The following is a 20,352-nucleotide window of genomic DNA, read 5'->3' on the forward strand; positions in this document are numbered from 1 at the left end:
TTAAACTGTAGCTGCTTATGAATCAAAATTGCTACACCCCTACTCTGACTCTGACATGAAAAAAATACCTGACCCACCTAATCACGGCAAAGTTTATCCAACTCCTGGGGGGACAAGTGAGTCTCTTGGAGAAAGGCAATGTGAGCTTTTTTTGATTTGATAAATGTAATGATTTTCTTTTTTTTAATTGGATGGTTAAGGCCCTTTACATTCCAGGTCAATAAGGTAAAGGGCCTTTGGTGCTTATTCGCCATCATGCATTTTGTATTGGACATATAACAGTGGGGTAACATATTATTAAAACCAGGAGTTCAACACCGAGTGGACAATATATGGATGGCTGGCTATAAATAAAATAGGCTATAAATAAAATATGGAAGTAAATAAAAATAACAACTGATAAACATTTAAGCAAATACGTCTGGGGTGACAGAGAACACTAGCTACCCTCAGGTGGGCCAGGAGCCCCCAAAAGCAAAACATAAACTTTATGGTCCGTGACTCTAACCAGTCAAACAGTAATAAACAGGACCCGTTGCCTGCAGCAGCAGCATACCAAGTCAATGCATTGTGAGCAGAGCAGTCATTTCAGGACTTAGCTCCCAGAACACACCTCTGTGCAGGTTGGTTAGAACTGTCCCTTGAAAGACAGTCTTTAATAGTCTTAGTGAGATTCTCTACCAAGCAGATTGCGTCGTATTCTCAAAACTAAAGTAAGTGAATAAATCAAATCAAAGCGTGAGACCCTATAATATTGAAACTTAAACAGTTAGGAGGTGCAAAATATATCAATAATTTTAAATACTATAACTGAGCACCAGCCAAGGCCTGTTATTCAATGGCATGTTAATTACGCTATGGCAAAAAAGGGCAGTTTTTAAATCCAAGCCCTTGACTGTAAATAATTCCCTTAAGGTAAAGACAGAATGTAGTCCTGGACTTTTTTTGGGTCGATAAACTCACGTCTGCCCTCCGTCATTTTCAGCACAAGCAACGCTGGGAACAGTAGGGAGAACTTGATCTTCCTTTCGTGTAACAGCCTTTTACAGGGATTAAATGCCGCTCTTTTGTGCGTCCATACCCTTGCAGCCCTCTGGAAAGCAATCAAAGCGCAGGTGGTTTCTCCGTCCTCTGTTTTCGAGGTGGTGTAATTCCTGTCGTAGAGCGTTCACTTCGTCACTAGTTGCAGGAGAATTTTCCTTTAGTGCTCTGCTGGCATCCTCAAGGAAATCCAGGCAAGACTCGGCATTGCTTAAGCGAGTAGCCAATATCCCCTAACTTAGCCTCCACTGCCCTCGTAGCAGTTTGAATTGCATTGGGTTTGCTCTCTTGTGTCTCGGAGGTTTCCTTAAGTGTGCGTAAATACTTGCAATGTCCTTGGCTATTTGTTCAGTTGTAGCAATTTGAGTAGTATTTGACTTTGAAGGTGAGGGTGGCTGCACATCATTAGCTTTCGCCGAGGCTTCCTTGCCAACACCTTCTTGGCGTTGAAGTGTACGCTTTTGTTGGTGACTTGGCATTATGAGCTTTCACAAAGAGTCTTAAAGGCTCCCGCTGTCCTGAGGCGATATTTTGTAAATGTTGTGTAGCGTAATGTTCTAATAATAAAAATACATTTTATTTGAGGCGCCTTTCTAAAACCAAAGGTCACCTTACAAAGAGAAAAAGACATAAATAAAATAGAATCTAATACATTAAAATACAGAAAACAACAAATAAAAACAAAAAACACAAATAAACAAGATGACAGCAAGTAAAATCTGTATTAAAATCCACAAGCAGTAAAGTCAGAGATAGAAACGACAAGGAGCAGGTGCATCTAGTACAGGTAGAGCTGCTGCAAAAACCCACAGAGCCCAACAGCCAGCGCAACAAATTCTGGATCCTTGGCTTTTAGTTAGCATTAGCAGCACATCCTGTGTCCGATGTGAAAGGACTTTTATGCTGCACACTGTGACTCACAGCAATGGTCCCGGGTCAGCCCTGACTTTGTGTTAAACTAATCCTAAAGTAATAATGGTATTTCTAACCACTGATATACCACAACTTTATCCTTTCAACAGCTGCTGAAAGTTAGGGGACCTAGCTGCTATCGGATATTTATATAGAGATCCTCCAGCTTCAAACTGTATTACCCTTCAAGGACCTGCAGTTCAAAAAAGCGCCCCTCCGACAGCCAAACCCATCTGCTCTCTGATTGGATTGTTACATTTGTGATTGACATGACATTCCAATCAGATGAAAGGAAGAAAAATAGGGTCAAAATTCGTACTTGTAACTTGCAGGGTTTTTTTTGGCTAAGTCCACACCCAAATCTTTTTTACCATCCATCCATCCATCCATCCATTCGCTTCTGCTTCTGCTTTTCAGGGTCGCGGGGGGCGCTGGAGCCTATCCCAGCGCCCTGTCATAGGGCGAGAGGCGGGGTACACCCTGGACAGGTCGCCAGTCTGTCACAGGGCTAACACACAGGGACAGACAACCATTCGCACTCACATTCATTCACACATTCACACCAGGTGACAATTTGGATTATCCAATTAACCTATCCCCACAAGCTGCATGTCTTTTTTACGCACACACAAATTCTTTTTACACATACAAATCCCGATTTACAAGTACAAAACTGATTTACAAGTATCTTATGTACCTATCTTAAGTATGGGCCTCACAGCCCATTGTTCCTTCAGTGGGCTGGTTTCAGTCATTATGCAAATGTACTGTTTATAAGATTGGGGAAACCTGCAGTCAGCTGAGACTGAAGAAGTCACTTGGATGAGTGACGAAACGTTTCTCCCAGAAAACGCTACGTCCAGATGGACAGAATCAACTTTGGTGATTTACAAGTACAAAATATTTATGACCACATTTTGAGCCCATATCGAGCCTCTAGTGGACGTTAGAGGAACAGCAGCTCTTGGCTGTTGTCTTTATTTTTCACCCACAGAAGTTGAAGTTTCCATTTCAAATCAAGATGCCACTAAATTCACCCCGTTCTCCTTTAATACAAATGTTAATCCTGATGTAAATAGCTAACGCTCCATTTTTTGTATTGTTGGATTAAACTGTTAATCAGACTGAATTAAGGTGAGCTGCAGCTCTGGTCACATATGTTTACGCAGAAGGCTGCTGCACGCACCCACTGGAAACTGCGGGTTTTATTTAGCAGAATAAGTGTGTGCTGTGTTGGTGATTAAGGAGTCATTGAGCTGTTTACTGCACATCTACTCTGATTTTTCTCTGTGACAAGCAGCAGAAGAAACGTCTCACTCTCCCCTCCTGTTAGGCAGATTGATTTAACACTCCCTCTCTGCTCCGGTTTCTGTCATGTAGCGAACAAATCGGCTCTAAATCGTGTGTTTTGAGCAGTAAAATGAGGATTTGGCAGCTGAATAAAGCGATGACATGAACACAGTGTGACAGCAAAGAGAGGAAGGAAGCAAGGAGATGAAGGCAGGTGGGCGGTTTCACTCAGCTAATTACTCGCCGAGTAATTTCCTCGTCTGTGACTTAATTATGTCATAAATGTAAATGACAAGAGCTGCAGGTAACCAGAGGGCAGCTGCACACACATACATGCATGTTTTGTAATAATCTCCCCACCCAAAGTCCTACCTTTTGCATTATTTTAATATCAATAATGAACTTTGACCCCAAACTAATAATTTCTAAAGATAACCAGCAAAAAGGTTGCTCTGTAGACTTTGTGTTTTCTCATTTTTCTATCAGTATGAGGACATTTAACACAACGCCAAAGGAAACAGATTTTACTGGAATCTTTTAAAAGGTGTCTAAAACTTTTATTTTTTCTAATTATTTAATGTCAAAAATTTCTTTAAAATTATTTTTAATTATTGATGGTTGCCAGGGGTTCACCAACTGGTCTCTAGGCCTGTGTGAAGTCTAATGATTTGAACTAGACTCTACTTAAATATGGCAGATCAAATATGTCAAAATAATATAATTTAAAAACTCAAATATAAATAAATACAATAAGAAATAAATGACCCAGTTATAAAATGAATGCAATTAAATACTCAAAATATTACATTTCTTTTATCATGTTTCATTTAGTTTGGCATTGATTTACCTTTTTATGATATAATTTTTTTGTTTTTATCATTTATTTTGTATTAATTTATTCTTTTAAAATTTGGTGGTTCATCTTCTGTATATAAAAATTTATTTATTATTTGGCCAGTTTTGGTCCTCCCTACATAAATGTACTGTGGTTACTCATAAACTTATAACACTGAAACACATATGATTCTTTTCTTTTTTTTTACCTTGTGCTTTTTGATCAGTCATGAGATATACAGATATAACTCAGCAGTCTGCTCTGTTTCATGGAAGGCATTATATCTATGCTGCTCGGGGCTTTAAAAGAGTGCAGGTGTTGTGTTTTAATACTGACCTTTTTATGCTTTAATCCCAAAGAAGTAGGCAGCAAACATTTTTCATTTTTCTGTTCATATGAGGACATTTGGAGCTTACAAATACAGCAAATCTCAGAGCAGCTGGAGAGGTCAACAGAAATAAGCCGAACTATTAATTTATGAAAGTATATTTGGTTCATGGAGACAGAAAAAAAACATTTAATATAATCACTGAAGAATGACGACAGCAATAATGACTTGTGTGTGTGTGTGTGTGTGTGTGTCATGCTAAGTTAAACTAATTAACTGTGATGAGGCAGCTTCTGGAGCTCCTGGACGCAGTGGAGGTGGGAGGCAGTTGTCAGTATCTTCCTGCCCAGCCAGGAGGCACTGTCCCTGCGGACAAACGCTACCTCTCTCCACCTCTCCTCTGCCTCAGAGGAAATGTTCAGCTGAGGCCGTTCAGACATTTGTGTGCTAACAAGTGTGTTCGACCTCTACCTAAACTGTACTAGTTTATACTTTACTCAATTCCTGGACCTTAACTGATCTTTGACAAGTGGTAAATGGCCAGTTTTGTCTCTGGGTGCTTTAGAGAAATCTTAAGCGTGTCTCAAGTAATTTAATTTGAAGTTCTTGTGCAGGTGTCGAAGTTTCCAAAGAACCTGAATCAGGTTGAATGTTGATGATCAGTCAACATTAAAAAAAAAATGAGGTGCTTATTTTTATTTAATAGTGTTTTCATTAATTATTGAATCTGGATCCAGCGCAGAATTTAGTGCAAACTTTAACCGAACATTGTGATATTCTTTAAAATCACACATGAAGTGATTTTCAGCCACTGCTCCTACAAATAGGATTTCTTTGGTTTCCAGGTCAAAAGCAGGTACTTTATTTAACCACTACAGATGACAAGATGACAGACTGAAGTTAAACAGATGAATTATAAAAATATGGAAAGGGGGGGGAGGGGGGGGTTGTGGTTTATTCATTTTGCTCTGTGAGACTGTAGCTGGTCTGTTCAGTAATCCATGCTGAGAAGTATGAAGTCATCATCAAGTGGATCTATAACCTGCTGCTGCGCTCTGATGGGCATGCAGAGAAATAATGCGCTCTCTAAATGTACTCGATGAATATTTAAAGGTGAGACGTCAACAAGACACTAATAAAAATTCAGCTGGATTTACGGCTGTCGTTGTATCAGCTGGCCGTCAGAGAGGCTGACCACCTTTCAAGTGAAGGATCTCCACATGTTCGTCTCCTCACTGAAAGCTTGAGTGGATGCTGCAGTGTTTGATCCAAGCATCTCTTCATCATTTACACACTGCCTGAGACTTGGCATAGAAAGTCAAATATATAAATTATTAAAGGCTCCATAGCGCTCCCTAAAGGTGTGTTTGTATTCCCATCAGTATAGATTTTAATAAAAACTGTGACTATGAGGAGCAGAACTGAAGGGGTTAAAGAGACTGCTGAGCCACTCATTCATCACCATACTGTTCATCCACATAGAGGCACACAGGTGGACAGACAGGTCGTCATGACCTCATGTTAATCTGTTTAGCCGAGTCAGACTGAGAGGCGACAGCAGGTCACAGAAGACCAAAAACCTCAGAGCTTCCGATTATCTGCTCCAATTCAGGACAGAAACGCCGCTGTGCTACCGCCCTGTCTGTTAATCCAACCGCTGCAGTTCCTCTAACGTCCAGCAGGGGCTCCGGCAGTGGCTTAGTCCCCACAGACTCCCATGTTAAAATGTTACATCAGAAACAAACATGTTTCCAGCCTTATACCAACACTGGTTTATCTCTATAGATAATTCCCCACTCCATGTTTTTAACTGTTTGCATCATTGGAGGCGTGGCCTCCCTGACAGGGAGCTGTCTACTAGCTGCCTAGTGGTTTTGCAGCTATTGTGATCACATGCTGGTGATCACATGTTGTTGTAGTCTCAAGGCTTTTGTGGTTGTTGGATTGATTTAAATTTCCTTGCAGTTCTTTGATTTTTTTTCCTCTCCAACAACAAATAATGACAGCCGCTCAGCAGTGAACAGAAAGCTCTGAACATGTGACCTCCTGAGAGCCCCCACGCGGCTGATCAATAAGAAATATAAAAATCAGTGAAGAGATCGATAACTCCCCGCAGCGTCAGCTAGAGCTGAGAATCCTGCTGAGAACCTTTGTCTTACAAGACACAACAACAAACACCTGAAAAAAACCCACCTGAGAGTAAAACATGAACCAGGCTTCCTAAAGTGAGAGCAAATTTACAGAAAAACCAAAGAGCAGTAATTCCACAGGTACAGCAGGTGACACTGTTGGTAAAGTTGGTGCTGTTAATCCATTACAGAAAAAAACTGAGCTTGTTTCATGTCTTAGTCATAGACTGAGATGGACATAGCAACTATGATATCATCCACTGGCCTCTTGGTGCTTTAGCATTTGCCATGAATGCGTGTCAAAGGCTAAGCTAGCCTGTATCACACGGACACAGATACCTGCTAATAGCTAACTGGAGCCTCCGGTGGACGCTGGAGGAACTGCGGGTCTTTGTGTTTCTTTAAATTTCTAGCAAGTTTCCAGGTTGATGTCCTATGTCAACATGAGGAAAATGACAGTTCCCTCATTCCCTCCTGGAAGCTTCAGTGCAGTTAGCTGATCTTTGCAGGACAAAGGTCACATGTTCATTACCGTCCAATCAAAAAACATTTCTCCTTGTCTGATCTAATCAAGACAGACGGTGTTTGTGCTGTCAGCCTGTCAGAACATGATTGATGTTCTTCAACTCACAGCTAATTGTGTGTTGTCATGTCCCAGTCGTTTCCTGGTTATTTGGGTCAAGTGTTTGTTCAAGCTGAGTTTGTACTGAAATTTAGACTGAATGAAAAAAAAAACAACACATTTTGTACAAAACTGCGTCAAACTAGCTTTTTACCTGAGTATCTTTGTGACAGATCATTCACCGTCTCACTCTTTTAATGCTCCTAATGCAGCAGGACCTCTCAAGTTCTTCTAACATGTGGTTGAAGCTGTGGAAAAAGTATCGCTTAAAACCGCATTTTCACCGCTTTTTCAGTGTTCATAGGTTGATGGCTCCGTGTCAGAGCACTGGCTACGAATCTCAGACAGATCAGGCCTTAACTTAACGAAAAAGTTATCAATCGTTCTTTTCATCTTTTCTTATTACCCACAGCTACATCCACTTCTGTTGGGCCTAGGCTACTCACTAGGGCTGGGTATCATCACTGATTTCTATAATCCATTAGATTCCGATTCACAAGGTCCCAATTCGATTCGATTCAATTTTGACTCAGACATTCAGAAAAATTATAATTCTGTTCATTTATCAGTACTGACACTTGTGAGACTTCATCTGAGGTGTGAGCATCACAGCAGATGCCTTTGTGTCAAAGTAAATGAAGATAAAACACAGAAAAACATGTAGCAGATTTTCCTGGCCTGGCTTTTTATAGCAGATCAAAAACTGAAGAAAACCATGAATCAACATTTTAACATTACCTGATGCTGTTGAAGTGAAGGAGAGCAAAGTTACAGAGGGTTTTATTAGAAACACAGCTAACTCTTTTGCAATTTGCCATCATTTTATAAAGTTTAAATTTCTTCACTATTAAACAGTAGAAATTAGGCTTTCTTGTCGGAGGTAATATTTGGGAGAACGAAAAAGAAAAACAGCGACCAACTGTGCAGTACATGACTTGTGCGTAATAAGCAAACAAATAATGCAGAAAACAGAGATTTGAGATGGGAAACTGTTCTAGAATTACACTGATAGAAAGAAAGAGCTGTGCAGGAAGTGGGAATTTAATTGTGGTGGAAGCAAAACAGCAAAAGAGGGAATTTATGACGATGTTTATCAAATGTGAAGTGTAGTTTGGTTGCTTTTGTTGCTGCTGGTTCAGTCAATTTTGGTTGGAGAGAGAAAAAGCCTGCAGCTTCAGAATCTGTGCAAAAAAGACGTAAACACAAAGTGCGGACCCAACGCATCAGAATCAGTGAGCTGTCGGCTTTAAGCCCTGACAGCTAACCAAGTATGTGCTGTCGGTTGAGAAAGCCGACATCTCGCTTATTCTGATGCGTCGTGCTCTGTGTTTACGTCTTTGTGCAGAATCTGTTTACCTGCTCTCATTTACTGTTTGGTTGTTGTTAAAATAGTTTTATGAGCTTTAACCTGAGATTCTGGCGTTTCTGGCAAAATATATTTATATTTAAAAGTCAATTCAGGATTTAATGAATCGATATCGCTACTCACCTCCCTCTATCCACCTGCGCTTTCAAACTTATATACACGTAGGCTGACAGGAATATCTGGACCAGGCCAATCAGAGAGGCCCCGCCCCTGACTATCTCTGATTGGTTTAGACCATGATATGGGCATAATGTGTGTCTGTTGTTGATCACACAGAGACTTTCAGAGTTGCAGAGATTTTTTTTTGTACTCGAACGGCTGGTCGAACCAGTGCGACCTAGGATTTTTTTTAGTCACACCACTGAGAAATTAAGTTGCATATGTGACCAATTTGGTCGCACTCTAGAGCCTTGCATAAGTTAGGCAAAGACCTGAAAAAGGTCATGCTAATGCCTGCAAGTCCACTAGAGGCTCCAGCAGTGAGTCAGTCCCCATAGACGCCCATGTTAAAATGTTTAAAGTGTTTACACAATGTCACATTCCTATTTATCAGGATGAACATGCATATTTCTCTTAGTGTTGTTAGCTTTAACAAGCTTGTTAGCTCTAACAACACTATTCCATATTCCAAGCCCTAGATTTTGTAAATTTTTATTGATTTTAGTTTTTGATTTTAAAACTGTTTCACTGTTTCCAATGTCAGTGTGAATAATTAAGATGAATTTTGCTGTATATCGTCAAATAAATTAGATTTTTCCTGATTTAAAAGGAAACAAACACAGACTGATGTTTGATTCTAAAGAAGTGCTGTTAAATGCCTGAACGAGTCCACGCTTGGACTGTGAGGAAGGGGAGATAACAGCAATCAGAGGCTGGAGTGAAGCGAGCTTGTGCGTGGAGCAAACCTGCTGCGTGTTCAGAGCGCTGCTGCTCGCTGATCGCCGCGTGATGGTTCATCCTGTCAGCAGCAGGCCGCTGCTGCTTCAAACCCAAACTCCTCTCATTCAGGGCGCTTATCACACACCACAACACACACACACACGTAATTATAACCTCAGCCTGTTGGCATGGCAACCGCAATCATCTGGCAGGGAGCCTCACTTATGATGTCATCAGGCGAGCCGAGTGTGATTGGACGGGTGATGAATGGCTGCTGAGCTGAGAGGGCTGATGAGCGGGCGTTTACCTGAAACACAGAGACAGAGAGATGGTCTCACTGACTGCACGACAGGCAGAAACTAACCCCCGACGGTCTGACGTCTCTGCACTCTCAGTAACTGTCCAACATATCACAGGCAGACCACTTCACACCCAAGCAAATGAGAGCTGAGGAGCTCAGATTTTAAGTGTAAGTTTTTAGATAAAAGACAAAGGTCTCCAAAAAATACCACCTGTGGTTAGAAAGTGAGCAGTGGGCACTTTCAGACACGAAGTCCACTCATTCAGATAATCTAAGATCAAATCTAGTTAACTATTTCTCCTGTATTTGGACTGGATATTCATAATAGCCTTCTGCAGCAGCCCATTCATTTTGCAGCAGTTGATGTGGGTCCAGGCTGTCAGGGCAGCAGTGATGTTCAGGTCTCACTCTCCTCAGACGTCACCTGCAGCTCTTCTCTGGGGACATAAAAGCATTTCCAGGCCAGGATTAAAGTGTAATTCAGGTTAAGCAAAGGGTCCCAAGGTCCCTCAAATGTGTCCATCTGCGTAAAAGTTAGCATTTGCTAGATGTGGATTGGTTGACAAGTGAGGAAAAAATAGGGAACGAGGGAACCACAAAAAACTTAGAACATCTGTCTTTTCCTTCTGGCGGACCAACAGCAGCACAAGCAGGAGTAGCCCCCAGACCGCTCACTCCACCTCCAACTCTGCAGGCAGACAGTGAATGCACCACCCAGGAGTCCAGGAGCCATCATAATCACATGCTGAACCACCTCAGCTGCTTCTTTGCCAAGTGGAGGAATGGTGGCTCAGCTCTGAGTGCCTAAGGCCGAGCCATCCTCCAGAGGAAGCTCATCTCTGCCACTTAAATCCACAGTCTCATTCTTTCAGTTACCCAGAGCCCATGGTTGTAGCTGAATGTTTAAACACCAACTACCTGGTTTCATGCTCACTCGTTTGAGACAAGCTTTCTGTTCATCCCACTGTGAGCAGCACCTCGTCCCTGTCCTGGAGTGGGTGTGTTCAGTTATCATCTTACAACCACGGCCTCAGACTTGGAGGTGCTAATTCCCAGCCACTCTGCTGCAAACCACCCAGTATGAGCTAACGGTCATCATAAAACAAAGCCAGCAGAGCCACATCAGCTGCGAAAAGCAGAGAGGTGATCCTGACACCACCTGAACCATCTCCCTTCTCCTCTTACCTGCACTTACAATTCTGTCTATGAAAATTATGCACAGTGAAAAACCGCAGCTCTCATCATCATCCTAACAACATATCGAGGCTTGTAGATCAATAAAATCATTGCTCGCATTCAGCAGAGAGAAAGTTGCTCCTGACATCAAACATGAGAAACTTTATATCTAAAAGAACTCTACTGCCATCAGGGCTTTTGCAGGAATGATGACATAATTTTCCAGGGAGCTGATTGGTTAGTAGGTGTTGGTTATGTACATGTTGAGTTGTTATGTCACATAAGTGAAACACCTGCTTCATAACACATGAGGTTACCTCACTAAGCCAGTAATCTTGCAAGACTCTCAAAGCAACTCAGAGAAATTAGAAAATAATCCTCCCCATCACTCCTAAAACTGATGCCATATCAAACTGTTTTGATTTGAAAGGTGTGAAAACAACCATAAAAATATTTCTGAATGAAAGTGGTTCGATGAGGGAAGACCCACATTCAGAGGCCAGCCTGAAAAAGCCTGAATAAGAGCAGTTCAGTGAGTCACACAAGCTCAGCGCTCACAGAAGAATAAACCTTAAAAGAAAACAACAGCATCCCTGCTGAGAAACATGGACGAGGCTCAGGTGTGTTATTGGGCTGCTTGGCTGTGTTGAACCTGCGCTGGACTCATAATCAGAAGATTATCAGTAAAACCTGGAGGGAAACAAACCACCTGGTGTCAGAGAGAGTCTGACTTGGTCACAGCTCAGCAATCCTGCTACAGGATAATATGCATGTAAAAAGCATGGAGTGTGCTGAGAAGGGCCTTACTTCCTGATCTTAATTAAAGTGAACAGCTGTGGAAAAATCTGAAAGTCCTCAGAACACTGGCAGGATTTCTCAGTGGGAGGCCCACGGGAAATCAGAAAACTGCCCCAGAAATTAATTAATACCAAACGAGATGAAAATTCATCAAGTTCTCAGGATTTTAACTGTAGACAGACCTACCCCACTAAACATGCACTTGGAGTCATGGCCACAGTGAAGCGATGACCCCAGGGTCTGAAAAATAAATCCATTGTAGTGAAATCAAAACCTGCAGTTCCTCTAAAATCCAGCAGAGGCTCCCTCAGTAAGTCAGTCCCCACAGACTCCCACATTAAAAAAACTCTCGATAGATAATAAGGGACACCCCCATTAGCCCCTCCGGTGAATCAAAGCTGCAAAAAAAGAGCTTAATTTCTAGCACCGTTCAAAGGTCTACTGTATTTCTCGCACCATAAGGCACACCGGATTATAAGGCACGTTAAGCGAAACAAAACAGTCAGATAAGTCAAACTTTACTCAAGCCACTCTTCTTGCTTCCTCCACTTCTGTACCATTGATTCATTCTCTTGCAGCTGCTTTATTCCCATGTTTCAGTATATTAATGACTAACCTCCTATTGTGGATGGATTATCTCAGTTGTTCTCCTGACTGAAGTTTGGTCCGTTTACAGCATCCTGCTATGTGATTGCATTTGTCTCTAACCATCTGGAATGCTCCCATTAAATTTTATGGAGTGGAAAAAAGTTAGCATTCATCCTCCAGCTTCCCTGTGTTTGTTATGCTTACATAGCTGTGTAGCTAGCGATCACGTAGCACATCATTATATACCAGCTAGCCCAACTTCAGTAACCCTACAAAAATCACTGCTGTTTAGTTTTCTGTCCTCATTTATGTTGGAAGTGATAGCAGAGCTGTATGTTTTAATTTTTTCAGATTATTTTTTCTATGACATTTGTACGGAAGAAGATTAGGGTCACTGGAAGAAAAAAAAGTGTGAACGTCTTCTTCTTTTTTCTTCTTTTCCAGAATTCTGAGAAAAAAGTCAGAATTCTGACTTTAATTTCAGAATTCTGGAAAAGAAGAAAAAAAAAGACGTGCCCACTTTTTTTTTTCTTCCAGTGACCCTAATCCTCGTTCGTAGATTTGCATTAGTTTTGGTTTTTAGGTGATTTTTTTGCTCTACTAAAGAATAAATGTAACGTATTTCGGCAGTAACACATCTGGGGCCACAGCTGTGCACACTGGTACCTCATCTGGAGAAGAGTGGTTGATTATTCTTGAGCTTTGTTGGGAATAAATGTGCATTAATTAGCTCAAAGAGATTTTTTTCTGCTTTCATACGGTGACTACACATACTCAGGGAGGGACTGAAGCCAATCCAAGCAGCTGCTGTTGCCCCTCCAGAGGAATCATTTAGCTGGCTGTCATCTTTAATTTAGTTCCACCTACTGTCCACAAACTCAGGTGTGGCTCCATGCTGGCGAGAGATGCTCCGTTCTGCTTTTGACCTTTGAGCTTCTGATTCGGTTAAAAACATCCACCACAGTTCCACAGAGTCCACAGCTTCCATGACTGATGGAGACGACCCCCTGCCCCTTCTCTGCACCAATCAAGTCATCATCATGGCAACCAGTCGATTCACAGGAACCAGCCAGACACCAATCAACCTCCTGCTACATGAATCTGAGTGTGTGTGTGTGTGTGTCACAGAGGTTATTTTTGTTCGCTGAAAATAAAACTGAAGAAAAACAACGCGATGCTGACCCCCCTTTAAACTTTTCAGATTATTGTGACCTCATTAGAGCACCTCCTGCCGAGTAATCACTGTCATTTATTTATTCATTTAAGAGCTGCCACAAAATCAATGTGATGAAACACTGAAACACTCTGTCAAACCCTTTAAGTTTTGTCTGCACAGTTTATATGTTGTATATTTTGAATCTTGTTTTCACCTGTTTGCATCACAAACTGTATATTCAATTTAATTCAATTCAGTTTTTTTTTTTTTATATAGAGCACCAAATCACAACAACAGTCACCTCAAGTCACTTTATACTGTAAGGTAGAGACCCTACAATAATACAGAGAAACCCAACAATCAGAAGCCCCACCATGAGCAAGCTCCATGATAGTAAGAAGGAAAAACTCCCTTTTAAGAGGAAGAAACCTCCAGCAGAACCAGGCTCAGCTTTTTGAACCCCATTGTGGTTTTCACCATCTTTTTTCTAAAACCAGAAGTGTTATATTTGGATACGTTATTAGCCAGTCCTAGCTAGCAGTGTTGGCAAACTACAGGAAGTAGTTTGTTTAGATGCTGTTAGTACAGTTACCTCACAGCAGCCATAATATTGGTCACATCATGTCATTAAAATGCTCCAAAAGGCTTCAGCAGCACAAACATGGTCCAGAGATCCACTTCAGTTAGTTGAGGTGTAACCTAGCAGGCAGCTATCAGCTACAGCTGGCTGTGTCCTGTTGTGGAAATTTTAATTACCAAATCCTGCAGACACGATGAGTTGTAACAACACCTTTATTTCAGCTATCTTATGCATAAGGAGGGACGTCAGTCAGGGGGCACTGAAAGTCGTCTCTCACAATGAACAGTTCAGGTTCCTTTTATACACAGTCGCAGAACAAAAGGCTTTTACAGTTGCAGTTCACACCTTGGCTCTAAACAGAAAGACTCTCTATCACCTGTGTGAATCTCCCCCCCTCTGGGGTCAAGTCTTCCTGTGTGAGGTTCCGTCTCCTGGTTTTCGTCTCCTGGAAGACATTCACCAGTTTCTCACCGTCTGTTTTCCGGCATGAATGAGGTGTGAACCAGATCTACTAAACTAAGTAACATGAAAGCATTTCATCAAGACAATACATTAAAGGACAATACATTAAAGATAAATCCCACAACAGTCGCCATTCACCTGTCAGTCAAAGAAGCCACGCCCCTAATAATGCAAACTTTAAACAGGTGTGTTATTAAATACAGGCGTTAGAAAAAGAGAACAGTTTCTGTATCCGGCTGTAAACATGTCTAAGTGTGCTGATGATGTTTATATGATGTAAAACTTCATGTAAATTAAATTGAATATTTGTGCTGAATTTTTTGTCGCAGTGTTCGTTTGTGCCTCCGTGTGAGAGGGACAACCAGAAGAACAGAGACAGCGTTCTGTGGTGGGAGGATTACTTCACCAAAGAGGTCAACAGCCAGTCGTTCATCTGCTTCTTCAACCAGCAGCGGCGGTGAGGCTCACGCACACATTTACAGCTCAGTCTATTTGGAGGTGCGATTCAGATAAATTGGAAATCAAAGAAAGTGTGATCCTGTCACATCATTGTTACCACAGAAGACGAATGACCGGACTTTCTGACAGACACACTTTCCACTTTCAAATTTGCTGTTCCTGACCTTTGACCCTCAAGAAGTGACCTCTGACTTCACTTTAATAGTCTTTCCACTTCAACTTATAATTAAAGTCATTTTTTTGTCAGTGCCCTAGAAGGATTCAAACTTCATGCTTATACTTAAAATTTTAATATAAATTCAAATTTTTATTTCTTTTATGCCATGTTTTACCTACTGTCTAATAATACCATCATATTATTCATTTAAAGGTTTATCTTACTATAGTTTTATTGTAATATTCATCTTTTCTTCTGGTTTCATTAGTGCTCTGTGTGCATTATACATGATTTCTATTTACATTTTGCTTTCAGGGTGAATTTATGTTGCAGGTTCAGATGAGAAGTGGTATCTTAGCTCTTTAACTTTGATGCATTTTTAAGAAATGTTCATTCATGCTTATTTGAATATTTAAATACATAAAAAATATACATATAAAACATGATGAAAAACAAAGTGATTATACTGCATTTTCAAACAAAATCCTGTCAAATGCCAAAAATCCTCAAACCGTTGGTCTTTCAATCGTTGGACCAAAAATTGTTTAAATGAATAAAAAATAACCTTTAATTAAAATCCCAGAGCCACTTCATTCATTCAGATTTTAAATGCCTTATACATTATTGTTATTTTAATTAAAAAATGTGAAACATCAATTCAGGCTCCAGCCTGAATTCTCAAAATATATCTTGTAACCAGTGAATAATTTCAGTCTATAGAACATGGAACAAGTACAAAATTAAACCTAAAAAAATCAGTCGTGTACCGTCAGCAGTGACGTTGTCAGGAATTCGAGTAGATGATGCTTCAAACTAGATTATCACACTAATCAGAATGATTTTTTCTTCCAGAGTGAAAATAAGACTGCAGAGTCAAATAGAGACCAGCAGAAAAAAATGACTTTGCTGTTCATCTAAAATAAGATATTTTGACTTTCTGAATTTCCTTTATCACACTACCGATGACATAAAGGTGAAAATGTAGGTCAACAGTATGATGAAGGTGGATTATCAGAGGTGAGCAGGAGATACTGAGCAGAACAGCAGAAGGATGCTGAGGTTACAACCTGAAAATAAATACTGCAGTGAAACATAATAAGAGCAGGAGGAGAGATGTTTGAAGAAGTTCTTCTTTCCTCTCTTTTTATTCAGGCTCTGTCCAAAAAACTGATGAGACAAAGAAAAGCCAGAGATCTGCTTTAGCGTGTCAGCTTAATCCTCCGATAATTCACCGTCAGTGCTTACCTGTGACCTTGGTTAGTTTTATTTTTATCTCTGCACCAGAAAGATCCGAATGAGGAAATGCTGGTTCATAAATGAGGCCCCAGTGGGAGCTCATTGATGCTACACATCAGCTCTTCTTTGGTGTTTTAGAGAACAAACTGGAACACGCAAAGTTTCTTTTTTCATTAAGTTTAGAAAAGCATGTAGTCTCTAGATGTCTGGCTTATTTCAGAGGTGGCATGAAGGTTATATCCCAAAACTTTTTGGTGGTGTCAGTCAGAGTATGAGAGCTTAAATTAGACTGTGCACAGCTGGAGGAGATCTTTCTTCTGGTCACTTCCAACTCCCTAATTTTTATTTTGGGATTCCACTAGAGCATCGGCATGATTCACAGTTCACAAAATCCTTACTGATCTCATAATGGCCCAGAATTTAGATGCTCACTTCAGCATGAACTTTACTGAACACTTTTTAACCCTCATCCTCCATTTTCCCTCCGCTAATGTGTTTGTATTAGCCTAACCACAGCTCTATAGCTAGCCACCAGTTATCACACCACTATCTGTCAACTAGTAAGATTTCACCAGCCGCCCAAACATTGCTGATATTTAATTTTCTGTCTTCATTTACAAGTAACAGCAGTGCTGTACATTTTAACTTTTTTGGACCCTGAAATGATTAAAGATGCTCCACAGCTAACTGTGGAGATGAATGTGTGCTCAGTTAGACTGCAGATAGCTTAACTCTATTTTTGGGAAATTTGCTGTTAGTTTTTGTTGTTACATAGAAGCAGCTTTGCCTTTCTTTGTTAAATTGTTAGGTGTACAATTCATTTTAATCATGTGAAGATTGAGATTCAGAAATGAGACAATGCCACTTTTCAAAAGGAGAGATAGATTTTGTTTATCTTTAGTAAGATGTCTATTTGAGTATGCCGATGTTGGATTGCAGTTAACGATATCCAGCTAATGTAACATTAGCTATACTACCTAAATGAATAACAACATAAACACTTGTTGAGTTAAGCAAGCTAGTCATTAAATATACTCCGAGTGAGGCCCATGGACCTTAACTGCATTCTTTCTAATGACCAGCAGGGGGCAATTCCTCTTATAGAAAAAAATCATTGTCATTACTGTGGAAAAATTACTCTACTGCTCACCTGATTCGGCACTTTCAAACAAAGCTTTCCTGATGGGATGTGATTAAGGGAGTGCTTGCTTCTATCTTGCTTTCATTGTCTGTAACATGAAATATTAGTAGGAAGCCTTTAATTTTAGTGACAGGAGATGGTTTGGTATGAAAAAGGAGTAAAAGTAGAAGGACCTGCAGGAGGTCAGTGAATTAACAGTCAATCCCAAGAGTAGTGTTTTAACACCATGTTAAATTCGTGCTTTTACTTTTTCTTCTTTTTATTTCAGGCCTGATGACGTGTTGTGGCGCCGTTCCCATGACACCAGTGTCCTGTTACACTGTGTTCTTTGGCCAATGGTTTCCCTCCTTCTGGGCACACTCATTGTGCTCCTGACGGTATGTGCTCGCTCCCTGGCTGTTCGAGCCGAGGCCCTCCAGAAGAGGAAGTGCTCCTATGAGGTCTGCCAAGACCTGTCTGCCATGCCACCTGACCGCTGCGGCAGCAAGGCCAGAGACCCACTCACGACAAACTCTGACCCCGAGCTGTCATCGCCCTCAAGGACCCTGCCGCTGTTTGCGGTCCCAGTGCGGCGCAGAGATCGGGAACATTAGAGCGAGCAGAAAGATGTTTCTTCAGCATGAAATCACTAAGAATGCCAATGAGCCGGTGGGCGAAGTCGACTTAATGGCTAAAGACGCCACCAACAACCCATTGCTGTCCGGACTGGTTGGTATGATCAGAATGTTTGAATGAGGTGAAGATGAGGGGACATCCACTGTTGCCTATAGATTTCAGCAGGAAGACTATACAAAACTTCAGACTTTTTCCTGATTTTAGCTTAAAGTGGATCAGTGGAAATCTTCTGACTAGCAATGAAAGGCTGTTTAAATGAGGGTAGTTGGTGTTGGGTACTGATAGCTGATTCTACTTTGGGTCTGGTTTCTAGTCATCAAGAAACCCAGACTTATTAAGTTCTGGTGTTTTAAGGGTCTCTTATCAAGTATCTTTATCTGTTATACTTGTTCAGTCATTTCAGCTTACTTGTGAGCTCCAATATTTGGATTATATAATTTGTTATAGACCAGCTATATAAATAAGTTTGTTCCAACTATTAAATGGGAAAAATCTGTATTCATCAGAGATCTTTCAGTGATCATCCATCAGTTTCTGGCTTCGTCCAGCAGCAACTAATCACATATAGAACAATATATGTTCAAGATATTCTGGGAATGGGCTAAAAGTTATTTAAATTTAACCATCTCCAGTTCAGATTATTGAACTGGAAGTCCCATTATGACCTACTTTTGCCTCAGCGATGAGAGCTGGATCTCCTCCAATCTCAAAACGATAAACACTGATCTTAATTTCAATTTTAGAAAAGTGGACAAAGTTGGATTGAGGTGAGTCTGGCAAATACACTGTCGCAAGAAAATGATTGAGATCAGCCAAATTTGAATCAGGTAGGGTTTTTGATTCTTAGAATTTTTTGACACCTTGTGCTGATCTTTGACTTGTGTTTTTAAGTTGTTATACAAAGCATGAAAGCTGAGATTCTATCAGAGATTTAGATTTAATAGGATGCTATCAAAGCCCAACCCAAACCCTCGCGCTGTGATTGATGATGCAGTCAGGACAAGACAAGCATAAGGACTGACTCTTGGGAAGTAACTGCTCTTCTGTAGCTCTCTTATTAATGTAGTTTCCCTTCAAGTCCCAGTAGCCATGAATGTTTCTTAACAGAGGTGCAAAGTCCTGATGTTACCTTCAGGATTGTCTCTGCTGTTCTAGCTTGTGCAACTCAAGGCAGTCTTTTGCTGAGAATTTCTTTCATCAGTCTTCTAACAAATGAGACATATTACATATGTGAAGATAAATAGTTGTCTACTACAGCACTTTTATAGTACAATTTGAACCCTATAGGAGCTTAGCAATGATTTTGTTTTGATGAAAAAAGTTTTTACCAGCACACAGTCACAACTGTTGTTTTCTCTTTGATTTGTATCAATGGTCATAGAAAATATCTGGATTGTTTAGTCGTCTCTTGTGCTCTTGGTTGTTTACTGGGGGGGGGGGGGGGGGGGGGGGGGGGTTGTGCAAGATGTTTTTAAACTCGTAACATCTGCCAGATCACTAGTTTAGGTTCACATCAACTTTTCCTTGTAATTTTCACCTGTTTTGCATACACAAATGGACATAACTGAAGAACTGTAAGACTGTGAGACTGACATTTAACTCTCATTTAACAACTCTAGTTTTTGAAGCCCATATAACCCTAAAGTAGGGGTCCCCAACTCCAGGCCTTGAGGGCCGGTGTCCTGCAGGTTTTAGATCTCACCCTGGGTCTATACACCTGAATCAAATGATTAGTTCATTTCCAGGCCTCTGGAGAACTTCAAGACATGAGGAGGTAATTTAGCCATTTGAATCAGCTGTGTTGGATCACGGACACATCTAAAAACTGCAGGACACCGGCCCTTGAGGTCTCGAGTTGGGGACCCCTGCCCTAAAGTTTACACTAAAAGGTTTGCCAGGTACCTGGTGGATATTAGAAGGTTAAATCCAGTTGGTTAAAACAGTCTTGGAATATTCTGGAAATACTTTCAGAGTCAGAGTTTCCAAAGACCTTTTTGAAAGGTCGACTGGTGTGGGTTTTTCTAACATTTTGGCTGCTCAGCTCTGTGACTGGATTTTAAGGTAAAAAGTGAAGAGGTGAAAAATATAAAGAGCCAGTAAAAGGCAAATAGACGGGTATTTTTAAATCAATATTTGGAATTCAATTTAAATAATTAAACCTGCACTATTAATTTATGTATTCAAATACACTGGTGACTCATCAGAGTGCCCATTAGTGGATCCTATTGCTTCAGGGACTCGAATCCTCTATAGGGTTGACGATGCAAGAGCTCTTTGAACC

General features: G+C 40.7%; 1 protein-coding gene across 2 annotated transcripts in view; it reads left to right on the forward strand.

Moving 5' to 3' along the window:
* Positions 1 to 19,504, forward strand: part of LOC146555364 (calcium-activated potassium channel subunit beta-4-like) — a 39,785-nt gene extending 20,281 nt beyond the window's left edge. For both annotated transcript variants that reach the window (XM_085250857.1, XM_085250856.1), the window contains exons 3-4: positions 14,793 to 14,920; positions 17,725 to 19,504. In XM_085250857.1, coding sequence (XP_085106983.1) covers positions 14,793 to 14,920; positions 17,725 to 18,049 — 453 coding nt within the window. In that variant the 3' untranslated portion in view covers positions 18,050 to 19,504. The remainder of the gene's footprint in view (positions 1 to 14,792; positions 14,921 to 17,724) is intronic.
* The last annotated feature ends 848 nt before the right edge of the window (positions 19,505 to 20,352 follow it).

Source organism: Mchenga conophoros, linkage group LG17 (assembly GCF_057382185.1).
Source record: "Mchenga conophoros isolate Kocher_MC1m ecotype Shallow Benthic linkage group LG17, M_conophoros_male_GT1.1, whole genome shotgun sequence".
Taxonomy (NCBI): Eukaryota; Metazoa; Chordata; class Actinopteri; order Cichliformes; family Cichlidae; genus Mchenga; species Mchenga conophoros.